At 34.0% G+C, this 18928-nt stretch overlaps 1 protein-coding gene across 2 annotated transcripts in view; it reads left to right on the plus strand.

Moving 5' to 3' along the window:
- The window catches only part of SHPRH (SNF2 histone linker PHD RING helicase), an 82175-nt gene that overhangs the window by 48878 nt on the left and 14369 nt on the right, over nt 1-18928 (plus strand). For both annotated transcript variants that reach the window (XM_076002889.1, XM_076002888.1), the window contains 5 exons: nt 824-1049; nt 2811-2954; nt 4198-4299; nt 9502-9573; nt 12252-12440. In XM_076002889.1, the coding sequence (XP_075859004.1) occupies nt 824-1049; nt 2811-2954; nt 4198-4299; nt 9502-9573; nt 12252-12440 (733 nt within the window). The remainder of the gene's footprint in view (nt 1-823; nt 1050-2810; nt 2955-4197; nt 4300-9501; nt 9574-12251; nt 12441-18928) is intronic.

Here is an 18928-nt window from a genome sequence, read left to right on the forward strand (position 1 = left end):
TGTGCAGAAGTTACTGCCTAAATATTCATGTCATGGTAATGTGTAATTAATTGAGGGGCAATTTAGAAGAGCAGTAAGATCCCAGGCTCTAGTCTGACCAATCCCTTGAGTTCTAGTCCGAACTCAAATCCCTGCTCACTGTTCTGAGCAAATTACTTCTCTAAGCCTTAGTGTCCTCATTCATGAAACAAAGGTAATAATATCTCTTCATTGAAGTTTTGTGATAAGAAAATGCACATAATTGTTTAGCACAGTGCTTGATACATAGTAAGAATCCTATCATGTTGTCTCTCATTATTAATACCCTTTCTACGTACAAAGTCTTCATCCTGTGTTGGGGATTAAGCTACCCAGTGAGTACCTATAACCATATTAGGAGCAAAATTACCTGTATTTTATAAACTTGGAAATTGAGAAAAGGTTCTAAGTCAGATTGCCTTGAAAAGAAGGATTGTTAGTGTACTTTTAGATCATGCTATCCTTTTCTTTTCCTTTTGCATGGTCATTGGTTGTGATTTATGTTTTAATTCTCAGAGTGAGATTTATAGTTTGGAATTTATTTATAGCTTGGAATTTATAGATGTTTTTGATTATGCCATATTGCTCTCAGGAAACACTGGACAAATTTATGACACTTCCAGCATTTTCAGAGTTGCTATGGTTTTTCCAAAGACTTGCAAGCATGATATTATAGATATCACACTGAAGTTGTTGAAAAGTTATTGACCTTGCTTCCGTATTTGTTCTGCCAATATCACTCATTTACAAGTGCTTCTTACCCACTGATAGTAGTTACTATTGTTTTGTTCTGGTATGTTTTCAGAGTCAAAGGCCAGACTGCAATATTTGAGGAGATGATAGAAGATGAAGAAGGACTGGTAGATGATAGAGCACCTACCACCACCCGGGGTCTGTGGGCAATAAGTGAAACGGAACGATCTATGAAAGCAATACTATCATTTGCAAAATCACATAGATTTGCTGTTGAATTCATTGATGAAGGAAGTACTTCAATGGATCTCTTTGAAGCATGGAAGAAAGAATATAAGGTACAGAATTTTAAAACTTCCTTCCCATTTTAAAAATTTTCCTTTTTCACATTATTTTAATTGCTTTCATTTTTCTCTCCAGCTTTTTAAAATCTTCTCTGGAGATTAAGGTGTCATTATTTTTCTTTCCCTAAAATGTAACTATTGTAATAAGGAATTACTAATACAATAATACTCAACATATAAGGACATTCTATTTATTAAATTACTAAAAGAAAATCATTATTGAACTGAAATTTATATGAAACCTTTTGTTTAGCTGTGAAAATGTTTCATTCTATTCTTAGCTTCATTTTATGCTGCTATTCTTTGAAATTAGAGTTTTGTTTTTATTTTTATTGTGCTTTTGCTCTATGATAAATAGCCAAATATCAACAATCTTAAACATTGGGAAACATAGTAAATACTTCTCAACCTACAAGAGGTTGGAAACCATTCTAATGGTAAAGCACAAAGTGGCCTGTCATATTTATATTTTCATGATTTCATCATATTATAACTCTGTACTGGAGATGAGATTCCAGAATTCATTAACTTAGAATTATTCTTTATATTTGGATTTGTTATTCATTATCCTACTTTGCAAGTGAGATGGGTAGGGAAAGGAAAGAAGCATGTCATTTATTTATGTCGTAATTCCATTCAATATCTTTTTTTTTAAGTTCTTAAAGTTTAGAGAAAAATTTTTATGCAGAAAAAGAAGTTGTCTATAATATCAGTTCATACATTTGATAAATTGGGGTATACTTTTATAAAGTCAAAATCTTTGGTTCAGAATAATAATTTTTTCGTCACACATTACTATTGTAAATACAGAGCACATTAACACTGTTTATTATAGCCAGGCATGGAAGAAGAGTATTATATACAATGTCCAGTTGCCCTGTATTCTTCCTTTTGGCTCAGTTTGGTTACATGCTCTTTGTCCAGAGGAGTGCTTATTGTGTACTTCTCCCACAATAAACACTGTTGGAGTGCTTCTCCCACAACCCAGGTTTTTATGCATTTCTTTCTGCATAACTTTACAGACCTTTTCACAGAAAAGAAAATAAATGGGCTACTGCTATATGTATCAACCAGGATCTACCTCAAAATATAAAGTTAGTGAAGAAAGCATGTCAAAAAATTATGCTAATTAATACCATTTCTATAAATTTACGAAACATATATAACCAGATTATTAAGGATACATACTTGTAGTATAACTCCAAGAGAAAGTCTGTAACAATAAATACAATTCAGAATAGTAGTTACCCCATTGTTGGGCCTTTCCTCACATATTCTTTGAAGGAGGAATATGTGAAAAGAGACTGATACAATTGAGAAGGAACACAGCAGAGGCTTTCCTGAGAATTTTTTCTTAAACTGGATGGTGAATACTCAGTTACATTCTTGTTGCCATATATATTATTTTGAATATGTGAAATATGTTACAATAAAAACACTTAAAAAAAATAAAGCAGAGAAAAGATTCCATCAGCCCAGTATTGAACTGTAAAGATCTTTGGTTCCACCAAGGAATCTTTGGATATTCTGTTCCTAAGAATCTAAAGAGGCAGTATCCTGTGGAGATTTTTTAGTCTCACTTCCTCATTCTAAATTGGCCCAAAGAATTATTGTTTGTACTTTAGATGCTTAATGAAAAAACATGTATGTCTAAAACCTCATGAAGACTATTGTTCAAGACACATCTTGATGATTTTTACCAATTTTAATTATGTGCTTTACCACTCACTGTCTTTGTTTTTTCTGTTCTTTCAGTTACTTCATGAATATTGGATGGCTCTGAGGAATCGTGTATCTGCTGTTGATGAACTTGCAATGGCAACAGAACGACTAAGAGTGCGTGATCCTAGGGAGCCAAAACCCACTCCACCTGTTCTTCATATCATAGAACCACATGAGGTAATTTGCAAGTAAATCACAGGAAAAGGCACAGCAAATAGATATAACAAAAATTCAAGACCTGTTGAAAAAAGAGAATCAGGACAGTGATCTCTTTTATAAGTATGTATTTAATCTCCATTCTTAATTTGAGCCATTGTTTTTATAGGTCTAAATAGGTCAAAGGTGAGAAATTTCATATCTATTCTATGTTTAGCATTAACTACTTTGGTGCATTTTGTTTGTTCCTCTGCAGATTACATAGTCATCTTATTTTTTGAACACCCTTTTGTGCTATTAATAAAACCTACAGGTATTCTCAGTTACTCTTTAGATATATTTTCTATTACCTCAGTTTTATCAGAACTAGAAAGCTTTTAGAACAACTAAAAGCTTTTCTTTTTCAGTGTTTGCTTTTGCTAATGATGAACAGATACCAACAATTTCCAATAAGTTCTCCTTTGTATCTCAGGATTAAAACATAACTCCATCAGTATTTTTATTTCTATATTAAAAATATTCCCTTTATAATCTATTTTTATCCTTTGTGTGTTTTAAATCTGTTTCTTTAAGGCTTGGAAACTAATTTAGAAAAAAATTGAAATATTCATTATGTACTATTAATATCTCACGTATGAATTCTGAGTAAGTTTTTCTGAGAAAACAAATTCCTCTTATTTGAGTGCTCCCTTTCTGTTTGCTGTATTCTACTGGAGGAAGGAAGGGCAGTAAGATTCTTCCCTGGATTTTATAAAATTACTCAGGCCAAAGCATTAAATCATATAAATTTTCTTCATCCCATATATATATTACTGGAAAATGGTACATAAGTAGAATTGGGGTTGATTTTTATCTGACCTCAGGAATATAGGGATGCTTCCTATTTAAAAGAACTTTAGATTGAATTTTGCCTTCTATAAAGTGAAAAAAAAAATCCTTCTGAAATATCTAGTATTCATTTTACAAATTTGAATTTTAAAATATAAATAGGTTTTCTTTTTTTTCAGATTTTTTTTTTATCATTTCAGAATATTGTGGGGGTATATGCATTTGGTTACATGGATTGCTTTTTTACTTCTTGAGACAAAGTTATAAATGTGCCTATCTCTCAGACAGTGTACATTGTACCCATTAGGTATGATTTCACCCATCCCTATCCTCTCCCCTCCCATAAATAGGTTTTCTTAAAACAAGATACATATATATTATTGAAGAATTGTTGAGAGAGAATAAAGAAGTTTTTGGTTTTTGTTTCTTTTTTTAGGTAGAACAAAATCGTGTAAAACTACTAAATGATAAAGCCGTTGCTACATCACAGCTTCAGAAAAAACTTGGGCAGCTTCTTTACCTAACTAATTTGGAAAAGGTATTGTTTTCAAGGGATGCTCCTTTTTTCCATGCAGTATTATCATAAACCACTTTATTAGTGACTCCTTCCATTTAATCTTGTAGGCCCATAATTAATGGTAACAGGTTTTTTTTTTTAAGTCTTATATTTGTGTTAGTTATGAGTCTGAACACTATCTCTGTCTCTATAATAGTTACACAGAACCCAAAAGAATATTATCCACAAAAATTATATCCACAAAAAATTGTAAGTTACATAGATGATGTAAAAAGCACGCACTCTGTAGTAAAGAACAATGTAAACCAATCGTAGTTCAAATGCCTGAATAGTAGAAGTATCCCAATATACCTCTTGGTGAAAATTGCATTATATAATATATACACATGCATTCATTCATACATATATGGATATTTTTTAATTTGTTATTTGAAACTGTGAAATGTGTTTGGAAAGCTACTAAATCAGAAGACATGGTAATGAAGGTGAACTTCAGTTATTTAATATAATTCACAACACATTTTCTGAGTTGTGATCAAAGTGTAATATTGGACATTGAGTTGATGGGTCATTAATGAATATGATTCTATTTTACTGCAAGAATTCATAGTCTGCCATTTGGCAGAACATCTTTTTGGAACAAGATATAGTAATAGATATTTAGATAGGGCAGATTAAGACAAGCTATAGACTAGAGTTGGTTCTGAAAACCACTGTTACATATTTAAGTGAATCAGTAACTTCCAGTGATGACATAATGAAAACTTGGACATTCATTATAGGTAAAATAGCATGTGGTGCTTAAGATGATAGACTTTGGATCTAGATAGCCTAATTTTGAATGAAGACTCCACTGTTTTCTAAATATGTGACTTTATCCAAGTTATTCACCTTTCTTTGCTCCATGGTTAAAATGAGCATAATATCAACGCTATCTAAGGCATTCTTGAGAATTATATGAATTAATATATATAAAGTACTAGAATAGTTCCTGCTTTATTAAGCACTTTCTAGGTGTTTGAAGCTATTGATATTATTGACATCATTATTACTATTTATTACTATGATTACCAGTACTGTTATTCTGAAGAGGAAAAAGAAGGAAAGAACATTGAAAAGTCAGTCTCATGCAAAATGGTGGCATTAAGAAAATAAGATTTAGGGAAAAAAGTCCCAACATTTCTGGACTTGAGTTTTTAAAACGTAAAATTTCTATACTCTAAATATGATAGTCAAAATGAAGAGACAGTTCATCATCTGTTAATTGTAAATCATCTGTATGTTGAATTATTTTTAAAAAATTAAAATTCCAAGGATATAAATAATCTACCTAGGAAAATCCAATCTGGCTAATAATATAAGAAAAAGCATTTAATGTATAAATGAAGGAAAATCAAATTGCACAGGTACCATTTTCTGTTGACAAGTAGGCAAAGATTTTTTTAAATAACTCTACCCAGTGGTGAAAGGGCAGTGAATGAATATATTTTATGCATTACCAGTGGGACTTTAAATTGATATAAGCTTTCCTGAAAGCACTGTAACAATATGTATCAACAATTTTATGCAGATTGTCTCAAATCCAAAATACTGCAATGAGTATTTCCTTTGAGCATCATATCAGTACTTAGAAAGTTTTGGGTTTTGAAGCATTTCACATTTCAGATTTTTGGATTCAGGATCCTCAACCTGTATGTGAAAGAAAGATGGACAACATATATAAAATGAATTGGAATCTATACAGTAGAATCAAATGGACATTTTAGAAATACAAAAATACAGTTATCAGTAATCAAAAATTCATGGAGACCAAACATAGAAAAAGACCTCAAGCACAGGGCAGTAAAAAATATCCAATTTAAAGAAACATAGAAAGAAAAATAAAAAGATTTGAGGCACAATCATATTATCTAGCATACCTGTAATTGAAGTTTAAGAGGAAAAGAGAATGGGACAGGAGCAACTTGAAGAGATAATGGCTGAGAATTTTCTAAAACTGGTGAAAACAATGTGACACTGTCTACAGATTAGAGAAATTTTGAGAAGCCTGAGGAAAATAAGTAAGCAAAAAACAAAAATAACACCTAGATACATCAAAACCAAAAATGATGGGGAAAAAAATCTAGAGTTGAGAAAAAAGAGATAATATTTACAAAGAAGTATTAATAAATCTGGTGACTACACAGAGATTTTTTTCTTTCAGCCTTTAAAGATGTTCTACTGTTACCTGATTTCTATGGCTTCTCTATGTAACCAGGTTAACACTGGAAAAACATCATCATCTAGAGACAATATCCTTTTTTTAAAAAATGAATTAAAGTTATTTTCAGATAAACAAAAACTGAAGGCAGTAATCCCCAATAGACTCACATCACAACAAATATTAAAGGAAGTTCTTTGAACTTAAGAAAGTGATTAATCAAGAAAAATTATCCCACATTGAAGGGTGGAACTACAAGAAGAAATGAAGAGCAAGGGAAAGCTTAAATATGTAGATAAATATAAAAGAATATTGACTGTTTAAAGCAACAATACTATTGTATGGGTTATATACAACATATATAGAACTAAAATACATGATAGCACAAAGGAAGGAAGTAAACAGAGGTAAACTATAAGATTCTTTAATACTTCATAGAAATGGACCAAAAAAATCCATAAGGATATTGAACATTTGAATACTGGGGACAAACATGACCTTATTGACACCGACTACTGTACTCAACCTCTGCAGAATACATATTTTTTAGGCATACATGGAACATTTACCTTATGATAGGCCTTATGGTGAGTCAAAAAGCAACTCTTAAATTTTCAAAGGATTAAAAGTATACAAGGGTATATTTCCTGACTAAAGAGGAATTAAACTAGAAATCAGTAATGGAAAGACGACTGGATAAATCCTCAAATGTTTGGAAATTGACAGCATACTTCTAAATAACCCATCGGTCCAAGAAAAAGTCACAGTGGAACTTAGAAAATATTCTGAACTGAATGAAAAAGTATGTGACAGTCCAGCTAAGGCATATTTAGAGAGAAATTTGTAACTTTTCATCAGGGATCTGCAAACTGCCATGTATGAGAGAAATTCAGCCTACCACCTTTTTTTGTAAGTAAAGTTTTATTGCAATACCGTCACACCCACTCATTTACCTATTGTCTGTGACTACATTCACCCACTATGCAGAGTTGAGTAGTTACAGCACAGACCATATGCCCACAAAGCCTAAAATATTTATAATCTAGGCCTTCACAGAAGAAGTGTCAACTCTTTTCTTTAAATACTAAGAAAAGAAGAACGATGGTAAATTATGGTAGATTGTTTGTAAAGTGCTGCAATAATGCCCCTCCTCCATGTGTATGTGCCTATAAGCAATCCCTCCCATCCTGACTCTGGACTTGGTCAGATAACTTGCTTTTGACCTTCTGCTACAAGCAAAGACCTGAAAGGTCCATGCTTATTGGGTTCTCCCAATCCTTGTTGCTCTTTGGAACTCTGAGACTATGTGAAGAAGCCTAGTTTACCTTTGTAAACTCAGCTCAGCCTTCCCCACAGACCAGCTAGCATAGCAGCTCAGCCTTCCCCACACTCAGCTCAGCCTTCCCCACAGACCAGCTAGCATAGCAACCACCAGACACGAGCACATGACCCTCCTAGGCCTCCAGCCCCAGCCAAGTCAGCCCATCCCAAAATCCCCCAGGTGACCTATAGAATCATGAGAAATGAGCGTGTACTAAATTTTTAAGAGATTTATTATATATTGTCTGAAACAAGTCAATAATTAACAGAGGAAAAGAGTAATTAAAATTGTTCAACTTTTTAAAAGGCCTGCACACATCCGTTTTAGTTAATGGAATTCAAGGAGTGAGTTGGAGTGAGGATTTGGAGTTCCTGAATCCATGCACAATTTAATATTTTCTTTGTACTGCTTATGTGTCAAAGGATAATTTTTTAAAGGTGTCTGGTTAGTGAAATCTCAGAAACTTTAGTGATCACTCATCTCATTTACTTTAAATTTTTCTCAGTTTTGAAACCTGTCTACTTTGTGACGTTTTTGAAATTCTTTCAATGTTTATAATAATTTTAAGGCAATTTTTAAAAGTTATTGTATTTTGATGTAATTTCTAGGTATAGAAAGGTCTCAAAGCAATATTTCTGCTTTCCAGTTATTTGCCTTAATGAGATTTGAAAAAGAATGCTGAGGAAGCCAATATCAATAAGGAGTTATATTATATAAATAAATTCTGCCTCTTACCCGATGATCCCATGCAAAGAAGACATGAAGAATAGCTTTTTCCATGATTTTTTAGGAGCCTTTGTTTCAATTATAAATTTATATTTTTAAGTAATTTATATTTTTTTGTTGTTGTTGAGACAGGATCTTGCTCTGTCACCTGGGCTAGAGTGCAGTGACATCATTATAGCTCACTGCAACCTCAAACTCCTGGGCTCAAGTGATGTTCCTGCCTCAGCCTCTCAAGTAGCTGGGGCTACAGAAGCGCACCACCATGCCTGGCTAATTTTTCTGTTTTTTTATAGAGACGGGGTCTCACTCTTGCTTAGGCTGGTCTCAAATTCTTGGCTTCAAGCAGTCCTCTCTCAGCCTCCCAAAGTGCTAGGATTATAGGCGTGAGCCACCATGCCTGGCCATAATCCATATTTTTAATAAAATATAGCCTGAAAATAAAATTTTGAAAATTTATCTGCTTTTAGTTTTGCCTTCTTTTATATAATCACAAATACACCAGCATGATAATTTAAGTTATAGGTTGAGTCTCCCTTATCTGAAATGCTTGGATATAGAGTGTAATTCAGAGTGTAAATTTCTTGCCAATTTTGGAATATTTGCACTATACTGATTGATCATTCTAATCTGAAAATCGAAATCTGAAGTGCTTCAATGAATATTTCCTTTGAGCATCATGTTGATGCTCAATAATTTTTGGAATTTGGAGCATTTCAGATTTCAGATTTTTGGATTAGGCATACTCAAACTGTATAATAAAAATTGTTTTCATTTTTTACTCCTTGAATAAAAATTTTTGTAAGTCCTAGGAGTAGTAATATTAGTTAATATATAAATTATTAGGTTATCTCAATTATTAGATTATTTAAATTGTGATTGTCAGCATTTACTTCTATAAATGTGTTACAAAACATTTATCAGATTTTAAATGTAAAAATGTAACTAATATGTTTTTGAATTTTTCTTTTTTGGATAGTCTCAGGACAAAACATCGGGAGGTATTAATCCAGAACCTTGTCCAATCTGTGCTCGACAACTGGGAAAACAGGTGAAATTATAATAAACGTTACATTCACTTATAAAATACCTTACAGTTTTCAAAGGTTCCTACACGTAATATGTTTCTCTCTTTACTCTTTTTCTCACAAACTGTTTATATGAAAGGCAAGTATTACTTTCATCTTAAAGATAGCACCAGAGGTTAGCTGAGAAGCTTAGGGTTACATATGTTTGAGCAATATTTCTAAATGATAAGTGAAAAAATATTTCTAAAATGAGCTCATCTTTTTCATTAAAAATGCATAGATTTGAACATTGTTTCTAGTCACAAGATTGTGTTTTGTGATTTGTGTCAGGTGATTTGATTTTATTGGATTAACATAGTTATTCAGTAATTATTCAGAAATATAGTGTAACTCACATAGATTTAAGAAAGTCTTACACAGATATAGTAACAGAGCAGTATTAATACCTCATAATACTAGGCTTTAGAGTACAAATATTTAATAACATCTCTCCTAGGGGAATTTAGATATAATTTTTAGAAGACTGTTATATTAAGTATGTTTCTTTGTGAATATTAATTTATAAAATCTGTAAACATAGTGGCACCATATTCTCCTTTAAGAGATTCATATTTTTATCCTATCAACTATGATTTATGAAACTATAAATTCTTTCTCTGATACATCAGTATCTACATTATTAGAATATTTATTGCTTTTCAAAATTTGAAAGATAAGGCTATTACTGTTAAACAAGTGAAATTATTGTTAGCTATTTTTTTCTATGGAACTGAATGGAGAAGCAAATAAATGTATGAGTTCCATATTCTGACTAGTAATAATCAGGAAAAAAGTACCTTTTAGGTTTCCAAAATTTATTGAGAAGGTCAGATCGCAAGTACACTTTATTTGGTAATAAATATTAGAAAAATAAATATTACATTGGAAACTGAGCAGAAAAATAGCAGTGTACAAATAGCAGTGTACAAATATAGCAGTGTACAAAGTTATAAAAGTGACTTCTGACAAAAGTCAGTAATAAAAATATTTAATAAAAGCTGTGATAAAAATGAAAAGGATCATGACAGAGTAGTGCCTTTTTTGCTTTTATTTTTGATGAGATTATTCATACAACTGGATTGTCTCAGAATTTAATTTTTTTATTTTGTCTTAAACATTTTCAGTTTTTAAAGTTATTTCATATACATTATTTTATTTAATTTTAGCATAACCTAGGTTTCCTACAGTTAGAAGAACATATTAGATTACAAAAATAGTAACAAACTATACTTTTCAAATTTTGTTCATACAATCTGTAGGAACTTCTTTCCTTTCAACTCTCCAGTTCTCTTCCACTTATTCTAATTTAGGTCTATTAAATCAGAATCTATCAGAGATATCTCATATGTACTGGATGATGTCCCTGGAGGCATTGTCATTTGTTTGTTCTCCTGTTCAGGCCACTTAGTCAACTTCCTGTCACTCCTAATGCTCAGTTGCCGGGTACCTTTTTGGTTTCTTCTCTGTTGCAGATGTAGGTGGACCTATCTTGCTGTTCAGCTTGTCTATTCTGAGCTCCCATGAGTCATAAAAGTCCTCTCCAGTGGAGAGAGTACCTTCTTCCCAGTGGCACTAGAGGTACATACAGTACAGGATAGTGCTGTTGTGTGTCATATAAAAATACAGTTAAATTCCTCTTTAGTTTTTTTTACATTCTAAAGGACTCTGGCACAATTCCTTGAGAGAAGAGGTCCAGCTAGAGAACAATGTGACTAGTATTAGCCAATAAAACCCCAAATAATTGTTTTTAAAGTGTATATACCTTAATTTTCTCTTCCCTGAGTGTGAGTTCTTTTCCAAAGAGCTTCTTAGTTCATTCTGCAAAGAACCTCAGGTTGGCCCAGCCATACACTTTCTTTCTATATAAATCCATACGTGTCTAAAAAAAACCCCACAGCTTAGGATTTAGGATCTTTATCACTCAAGACACCACTCAGTTTTGTTGTTGTTTTTATCAGGTAAAAAAGCTTACATAACTTTTATAAGATGTCATAAAATTTAGAACTGATACCTAGACTAAATCTAATGCTCTTGTTTACCTCTCGTTGTGAAAGAGGGAAAAGTTTCTGTGGTGTGCTCCTGAGATTCAGAGAGGCTTATTTTGCTTTCCCTTAAATATTAAGAACAAGGGGTTTCTTAAAACTGTCTTTTTGTTTATTTGTGTTTTTTAAAATATATTGAGAACCACTTTTAAAGTAAATCTGAGATACTAGCCCATCTCATTTTCTGTGTAGTGCTTTAAAGTGTAAAAACATAAATCTGTTTAATAAATTAAGTAGAATATATTGAATATGACATTATCTCCAAATTAATGTTATTCTCAGTCTCTCTATTATATCTGTTGGTAAAGTACTGAAGGAATAACTTGCATTTTTCCTAAATACTGAAGTGAGAACGCCAACCTCTTACAAAATGACAATGACTGGCAGGAATGCTCACTATTAGGATAAACAGAACTAAAGACTGTGAAAGTACTTTGGACTAGAAAATATTTAATTTCGAAGCACAACTTGCTTTTATAACTTACAGAACATTAACGTTACGAGATATTTAAGAAGTGAAACTGTGACTCCTTGCTTCTTCTTTTAATGTATTTCTATATTGGAAAGCATCTTTCATAGCATCTCACTAAGGCTTATTCTTCTTTGTGTTTTCTTTTCAGTGGGCAGTATTGACCTGTGGGCACTGTTTCTGTAATGAATGCATTTCTATAATTATTGAACAATACAGTGTGGGGTCTCACAGAAGCTCCATTAAGTGTGCCATCTGTCGCCAGACCACATCTCACAAAGAGATCTCATATGTCTTCACCTCAGAGAAAGCAAGCCAGGAAGAAGACATTCCTGTGAAGGTAAAGTAGGTCAAGAACATGTAGGTACATAGTTAGAGCAATATAATAGGAATCAATATCTGGCAAATGAGAGCATTAAAATTAGAACAAGATTGGCACAGTGAATATGTAGAAACCCCTGTTGTCCATAGAGATAGTGCCTGAAAACTTCAGCTTTACTATGTACTTCTTCATTGTGGGAGAAACACAAGAACACAGTAGTAGTCATTCCCAGTATGGCAAAAAGGTCACATCTTAATATTCCAGTTCCCCATCATCTTTCACAATATTTCTATCCACCACAAATAGATAGAGCTCTAGTTAAGTTACAGATTTGTTTAAAGAAAGCATATTCCTCATTCTTTTACTCAACTCTATATATCAGGAACAGAGGATGTGTCTAGCTAAAGTGGAGGAATTAGATTGCTTAGTGAAGACTATCACAAGAAAGAGATAATGTACTTTTAAATGGCATGGACTGATAATTCAAGGTATAGCCAAAATGTGGCTTTATTTTTCTAATTTTTTCCCATGCTTCATTCACAATCTTTTTGGCTGTTATTTTTCTAAGTTTTTCCCATGCTTCATTCACAATCTTAAGAATGTTTATATAATTTGAGATACAAACAGGATTGGATTTTCAGCCTATAGAATATTTAATGAAAACTTTTTACTAGACTTTTTTTGCTACACATCAGTATATAAATGTAGTGGCAAATGTAGACCTCAAGGAATATTTTAGAGAATGGTGGTATTGACTCTTAAGCAAGAAGAAGTAGAATCTTCTTCATTAATTCCTTCTTCTTCTGGGTCCTTGATAACTCTCTTCTCACTTATTTTTAAAGAATGTGTTTTGTGAATAAAATCAAGTTGAAATTTACTGGTAGGAATTAGGCAGTTGTTAGGGCACCCCCTTCCCAAGAAAGCTATAGTTGAATTAAAGAATTTTTAATTGCTATTTTTTCCACTGTTATTTTAGTAAAACCTGAAAATATCAATCATACTGCTCTCTAGTGCATTGGGGTAAACAGAATCCCAAAGTTGGGATGAGCATTCACTCCACACATACGTATTGGACACAAGTGTGTGCCAGGCAGTGTGCTAGGCCTTAGAGATGCAACATACATACGCTCAGGAATAAAACATACGTGGTTGCTGCCCTCAGGGAATTTGGCAGTTCAGGGTGGGGAAGAAGCTTGAGTTGGGGTAGAAAGCATAGCCATTAACAGTTAACTAATGTATAATAATTGTGATAGGCACTACAAAAGAAAATCAAACCTGGTTTCTCTAAGGGAATGACAGCTAAGACAGCTACTTAAAGGATGAATGGATTAGCCAACATGGGGAGAGTCATCTTGTGGGGAGGAAGCTCCCAGGAAGAAGAAAACACAACAAGATTGTAATTAGTGAGGCCTGAAACAAGGACTCAAATGGAACTGAATGGCTGCAGTATAGAAAATAAGGAGAATGGAACTGAATGAGTCTGGAGACCTAAGGGGGGCCAAATATTGAAGGGCATCTGAAGATTTGAGAATTTTATTTTCATATAAGCAGAAATCTATTAAATATTATAAGCAGGGACATATGATGTGATTTGGATTTTGAAAAGATCCCTCTTGCTGCAGTGCGGAAAATAGCAGGAATAGAAAAGAATAGAGTAAAAATATTTGGAGAGACCAGTTTAGGAGACTACAACAGTAGTAATAGTAGCTTTGATTAGGTTGATGGTAGGGGAGATGAAATGAACTGAGTATATTAAAGAGATAAAGTTGATTAGCAAGATAGAATGTTGGAGAAATTGGTAAAGAAGATTTCATAGATGATTCCCTGGTTTCTGATGTGAAAAATCAGGTAGATAATGGTATAGTTATTAATACCAATGTAAGGTATTTGGAAGAGGAATATATTTAGACATAGTATATTCGAGATACCTAAGACATTCAAGTAGAGCTATTTAGAAAAGTGTTGCTATATGGAGATGGAGATATAGAATTCAGAGTCTCTGGCACAAAGGATATTTGAAGCCATGAGACTTTGAATGAGCTTACCTAAGGAAAGAAATAGAGAAGTTAACTTCAGATCAAGTCCTATGGAGTTCATAACTTTTTAAAGGTTGAATAAAGTGGGGAGAGGCTGGGAAAAAAAGAAATCTGAGAAAGAGCAACTAGAGACATAGGCAAACCAGGAAAGTATGCTGTCAACAAAGGCTGCAGGAAAAATCTGCTTTAGTAAGGAGGCAATAGTGTTGAAAGTAGATCAATTACAATATGGGCTAATTTGGCTAATGAGGTCATTGATGGCTTTGGAACAAGCTCTTGCGATAGAAATGTAGAGGCAAAACAGATTGGGAGGAATTGAGGAATGAACAGGAAGTGCACAGGTAGAGAAAACAAATGGCCAAAACTATTTCATAAATTTAACTATGAAGTAAAAAATTGAGAATTGCAACCAGAAGATATGAGTATAGAAAGACTTTGGGTTTTTTTGTTTTGTTTAAGGCAAGAGATTCTTGAGCATGTTTAATCTCTAGCACAAAAAGATTAAAGATATAAGATAAAGAAGGGATAATCTGTAATACAAGTTTCTTAAAAAGACAGGGAGAGTGTTGAGGTATAGAGAGAATGTGAAGGTCTCACTAAGTCAAATAGCAAGTATAAGTTGGGGTATTGATAAAACAAGCTAAGCGTAGATTTTCTCACCTAAGGATGAGAGATCTTAGTCATTTCAGAGAGGACAAGTATTAAGTACTCCAGATGTGACTGTAGAAGTGGGTGACCCAAGTGAGGGGGAGAGGAAAAGATGCTAGAAGATGAAGCAATGAGACCTAAATGTTGGATGGGTTGTCCAGATGGACAGTATATAATATCTAGAATTGAAGTATAGAGTAAGTTAGGCACCAGAGTTCTTTACTGAATGTAGGGTAGGATTCAGTAGAGTATAGTGTAAAGTTAGGGGATAACTGGGCTTCATGAGGCTCAAAAGAATGGAAATTTTTATAAAAGTGAGAAATAATGATCTGAAACCTGCATTTGGGGACCAAAGCTCAAGTTCAAGGAGTATGAAAGAATAAACATCCTCCATTCCATATGCTCAAAGAATAGCCAGGTTCTATAATAATTAAAGCAAAGAAGTTGAAGAGTAGTATTTCCACAAGAGTTGGAACATGTGAGTTTCTTGATCATAAAATATGAGTTCCATGGGGTACCAGCAAAGGGTTCAGGAGTGGAAGAAAAAAGTGAGAGGGTGAACAAGCAGGAGGGAACTGCAGAATGGTATGGGAATAACAGAATGGGCATAGATAAGTGATATGGGGATCATTACCTCAGGATCATCTAGTCCTGTTCCCTACCTTTGAATCCCCTGGATAAATGTATACACTCCACCCTCTGTGCCATGGATTCAACCAACTATGGGTTGAAAATATTTGGAAAAAGAAAAAATTCCACAAAGTTCCAAAAAGCAAAACTTGAATTTGGGGAATGCTGAGTATGCTGTTAAATCCAGGAGAATTAAGTGATGTGTAGGCATTGTATTAGGTATTATGAGTAATCTAGAGATGATTTAAAGTATACAGAAGGATATGTGTAGGTTATATGCAAATATTATGCCATTTTATGTTAATACAATTGACTAGAGCATCCTCAGATTTTGGTATCCACAGTATCCCCAAAACCAGTCCCTTGTGGATACGGAGGGAAAACTGTATTTTTAAAGCAAATGCCAAAAGAGTTGCTGAATGAAGAGGTGACCTTTAGGGCAGCTCTGAGGCATTTGGTGGTTATACTTTATCCTGCTCACCACACAAAGAACTGCTCTCCTTCCCAGTCCCTCCTTCCTCTGTTCTTCACACTCCTATAGTTTTTCTCTCCTTTCCTTCCCATAAAGATAGTCTTTCTTAGGCCTTTTTTCTTTTTCTTCTCTCTCTTCCTCTGGCCACAGTCATCCCAAGGGCCATAGATGGCATTTATGGCTAAGAAGAGTGGTTCACCCTTAGATGAAAGCATTTATCACAGTACAAGGAACAGTGTAAGAAAGGACTGCTGTGTCAGGCTTCCTGCAGGGAGGTTGAGGAAGTGATTACTGTAGCTACCAGTAAACACAGCCTCTCTGAAACTGAGTCATTGAGCCCATCACACCCAAACACCTGTTCATTTTATGGCAGCTCTCCTGGACACCCAGGGTAGAGATCAGTACAGTTCCATTTGCTGTCCTGTTGGGACGCGGGGATATCAGAGTATAAATACTGTTTATTATACTCTCACTTCTTCCTGGGTGTTAATGAACACATGAATTAATTGAATCATCTTATAAAACATAAAATTCTAGAATTTACTAATGCTAATAATTTTCTTCTTATGATAGATGCATGTATACTTGCATTTCCTTTATATTGAACCCATGAATGAATATTGTACCTATTTTACAAGCAAGTTTTATAGCTCCTCCATGTCCTCACATTGCTTCATGCCACTTTTACATTTGCTCTTCACTGCCTTTTCTGTCACCATTTGTGTCTGCCACATCTGCCTTCTGCTCTCTGTCCTCTTTTCTGGCTTCTGTCACATATCTGCCCTACTATCTGTCACTTTCTCCTTTAAGCATCTGCTTATTATATTCTCATACTTTACCTCACTCTTCTGACTTTCTGAAATTTCCACATTAAAGAGTCATATTACCTATCTGGGACTTGAGGAAGTGATCTTATATAAATAAAGATGGTTCTATGTGAATAATTAAGACTTCATTTTCAAATTTTAGAACATTTAGTTTAAACTACTTCTAAACCCAGGTTTTTTTTCCTTTTTATCATTGTTGATTATCAAATGGCTGATCTTTAATAAACAATACTGATAAGTAATTTTTTATTTCATTGAAGTTTTTGTATTATCTGAAATGGATATTTGATTGTATTTATGTTAAGAATCTTGAAGATAGCAAACAATATAATACGATATCATGCATAGTACTTAATCATATAGCTGGTCTGCAGATTAAAGATATTTGGATAACATAAAACTGGTATTAAATAATATTAGACATTTTTTGCAAGTGGTACTTTTTGGAAATAAGAGATTTCACGATGTGAAGAATCCTGTTGTTTGACCATAGAAATAAAAGGAATATTGGGATCATGAATGTTCTGTTTGGCGGATACACTCACTTAAGTTAATGATCAGGTCTTCCCTAGCAACAGTGTGACAGTATTCCTAAATGACCTTTGGAACCTACTGGGCATCTCACAAAGTAAACAAAATTCCCCTTGCAAGTTCTGACAACTGCCAGGCATTTTGGATGGTGAAGTAGGCCTTTTGGCAGAACATATGCTCCACGTGGCATGTTCCCTGTGTCCTATGTTTGGCAAGGTTTCATACAAAACATTTTTGCCAGTGGAAACCCTGATCCTATAGTAGACAAGATTCTTATAAGAAGTTTCTGTCCAGGAGAAAATATACTACATATATACAGCCACAGCAATATAGTACCCTTCCCATCGAACTTCCCCTATACACATGTACAATTGCTTCATCTTCTCAAACTTTTGAGTGCCTGTTTTTTAAAAAGATTTTTTTTTCAGGTCCCAGCCACCCCCATAAATTTTGGCTCATTGGACCTGGGATGTGGTCCAGGAATCTACATTTTTAACCAGCAGATCTACTGATAGTAGAGATGTGGTCTAGGAATCTACATTTTTAACCAGCAAATCTATTGATAGTAGAGATGTCTCAGTCCTTTGTAAAGAAAAAAATATTGGATCTCTACGCTCAAACTCTGAGAGAAGCCTAGCTATAGTATGTGTAGAATTCTGCGATGTATAGGATCCTGTTTTTTCTTTGTTTTTCTTTTTTGTTTTTGTTTTCAGTTGATTCAAAGGTAACTTGTGACATCTGTGTCGTACTTTTTTTTTTCTTTGAGACAAAGTCTCACTCTGTCACCCTTAGTAGAGTGCAGTGGCATCATTGTAACTCACTGCAACCTCAAACTCCTGAGCTCAAGTAATCCTCCTGTCTCAACCTTCTGAGTAGCTGGGTCTATAGGTGCATGCCACCACACTCAGCTAATTTTTTTTCTATTTTTAGTAGAGACAGGCTCTTGCTCTTGCTCTTGCTCAGGCTGGTCTCAAACTCCTGACCTCAAGCAATCTTCCTGCCTTAGCTTCTCTGAGTGCTAGTATTACAGGCGTGAGCCACTGTGCCCAGCCCTGTCTTATATTTTTAAAATATAATTAAAATAAACATCTGAGGCCGGGCGCTGTGGCTCACGCCTGTAATCCTAGCTCTTGGGAGGCCGAGGCGGGTGGATTGCTCAAGGTCAGGAGTTCAAAACCAGCCTGAGCAAGAGCGAGACCCCGTCTCTACTATAAATAGAAAGAAATTAATTGGCCAACTGATATATATATAAAAAAATTAGCCGGGCATGGTGGCACATGCCTGTAGTCCCAGCTACTCGGGAGGCTGAGGCAGAAGGATCACTGAAGCCCAGGAGATTGAGGTTGCTGTGAGCTAGGCTAA

The sequence above is a fragment of the Microcebus murinus genome, chromosome 5, assembly GCF_040939455.1.
Source record: "Microcebus murinus isolate Inina chromosome 5, M.murinus_Inina_mat1.0, whole genome shotgun sequence".
NCBI lineage: Eukaryota > Metazoa > Chordata > Mammalia > Primates > Cheirogaleidae > Microcebus > Microcebus murinus.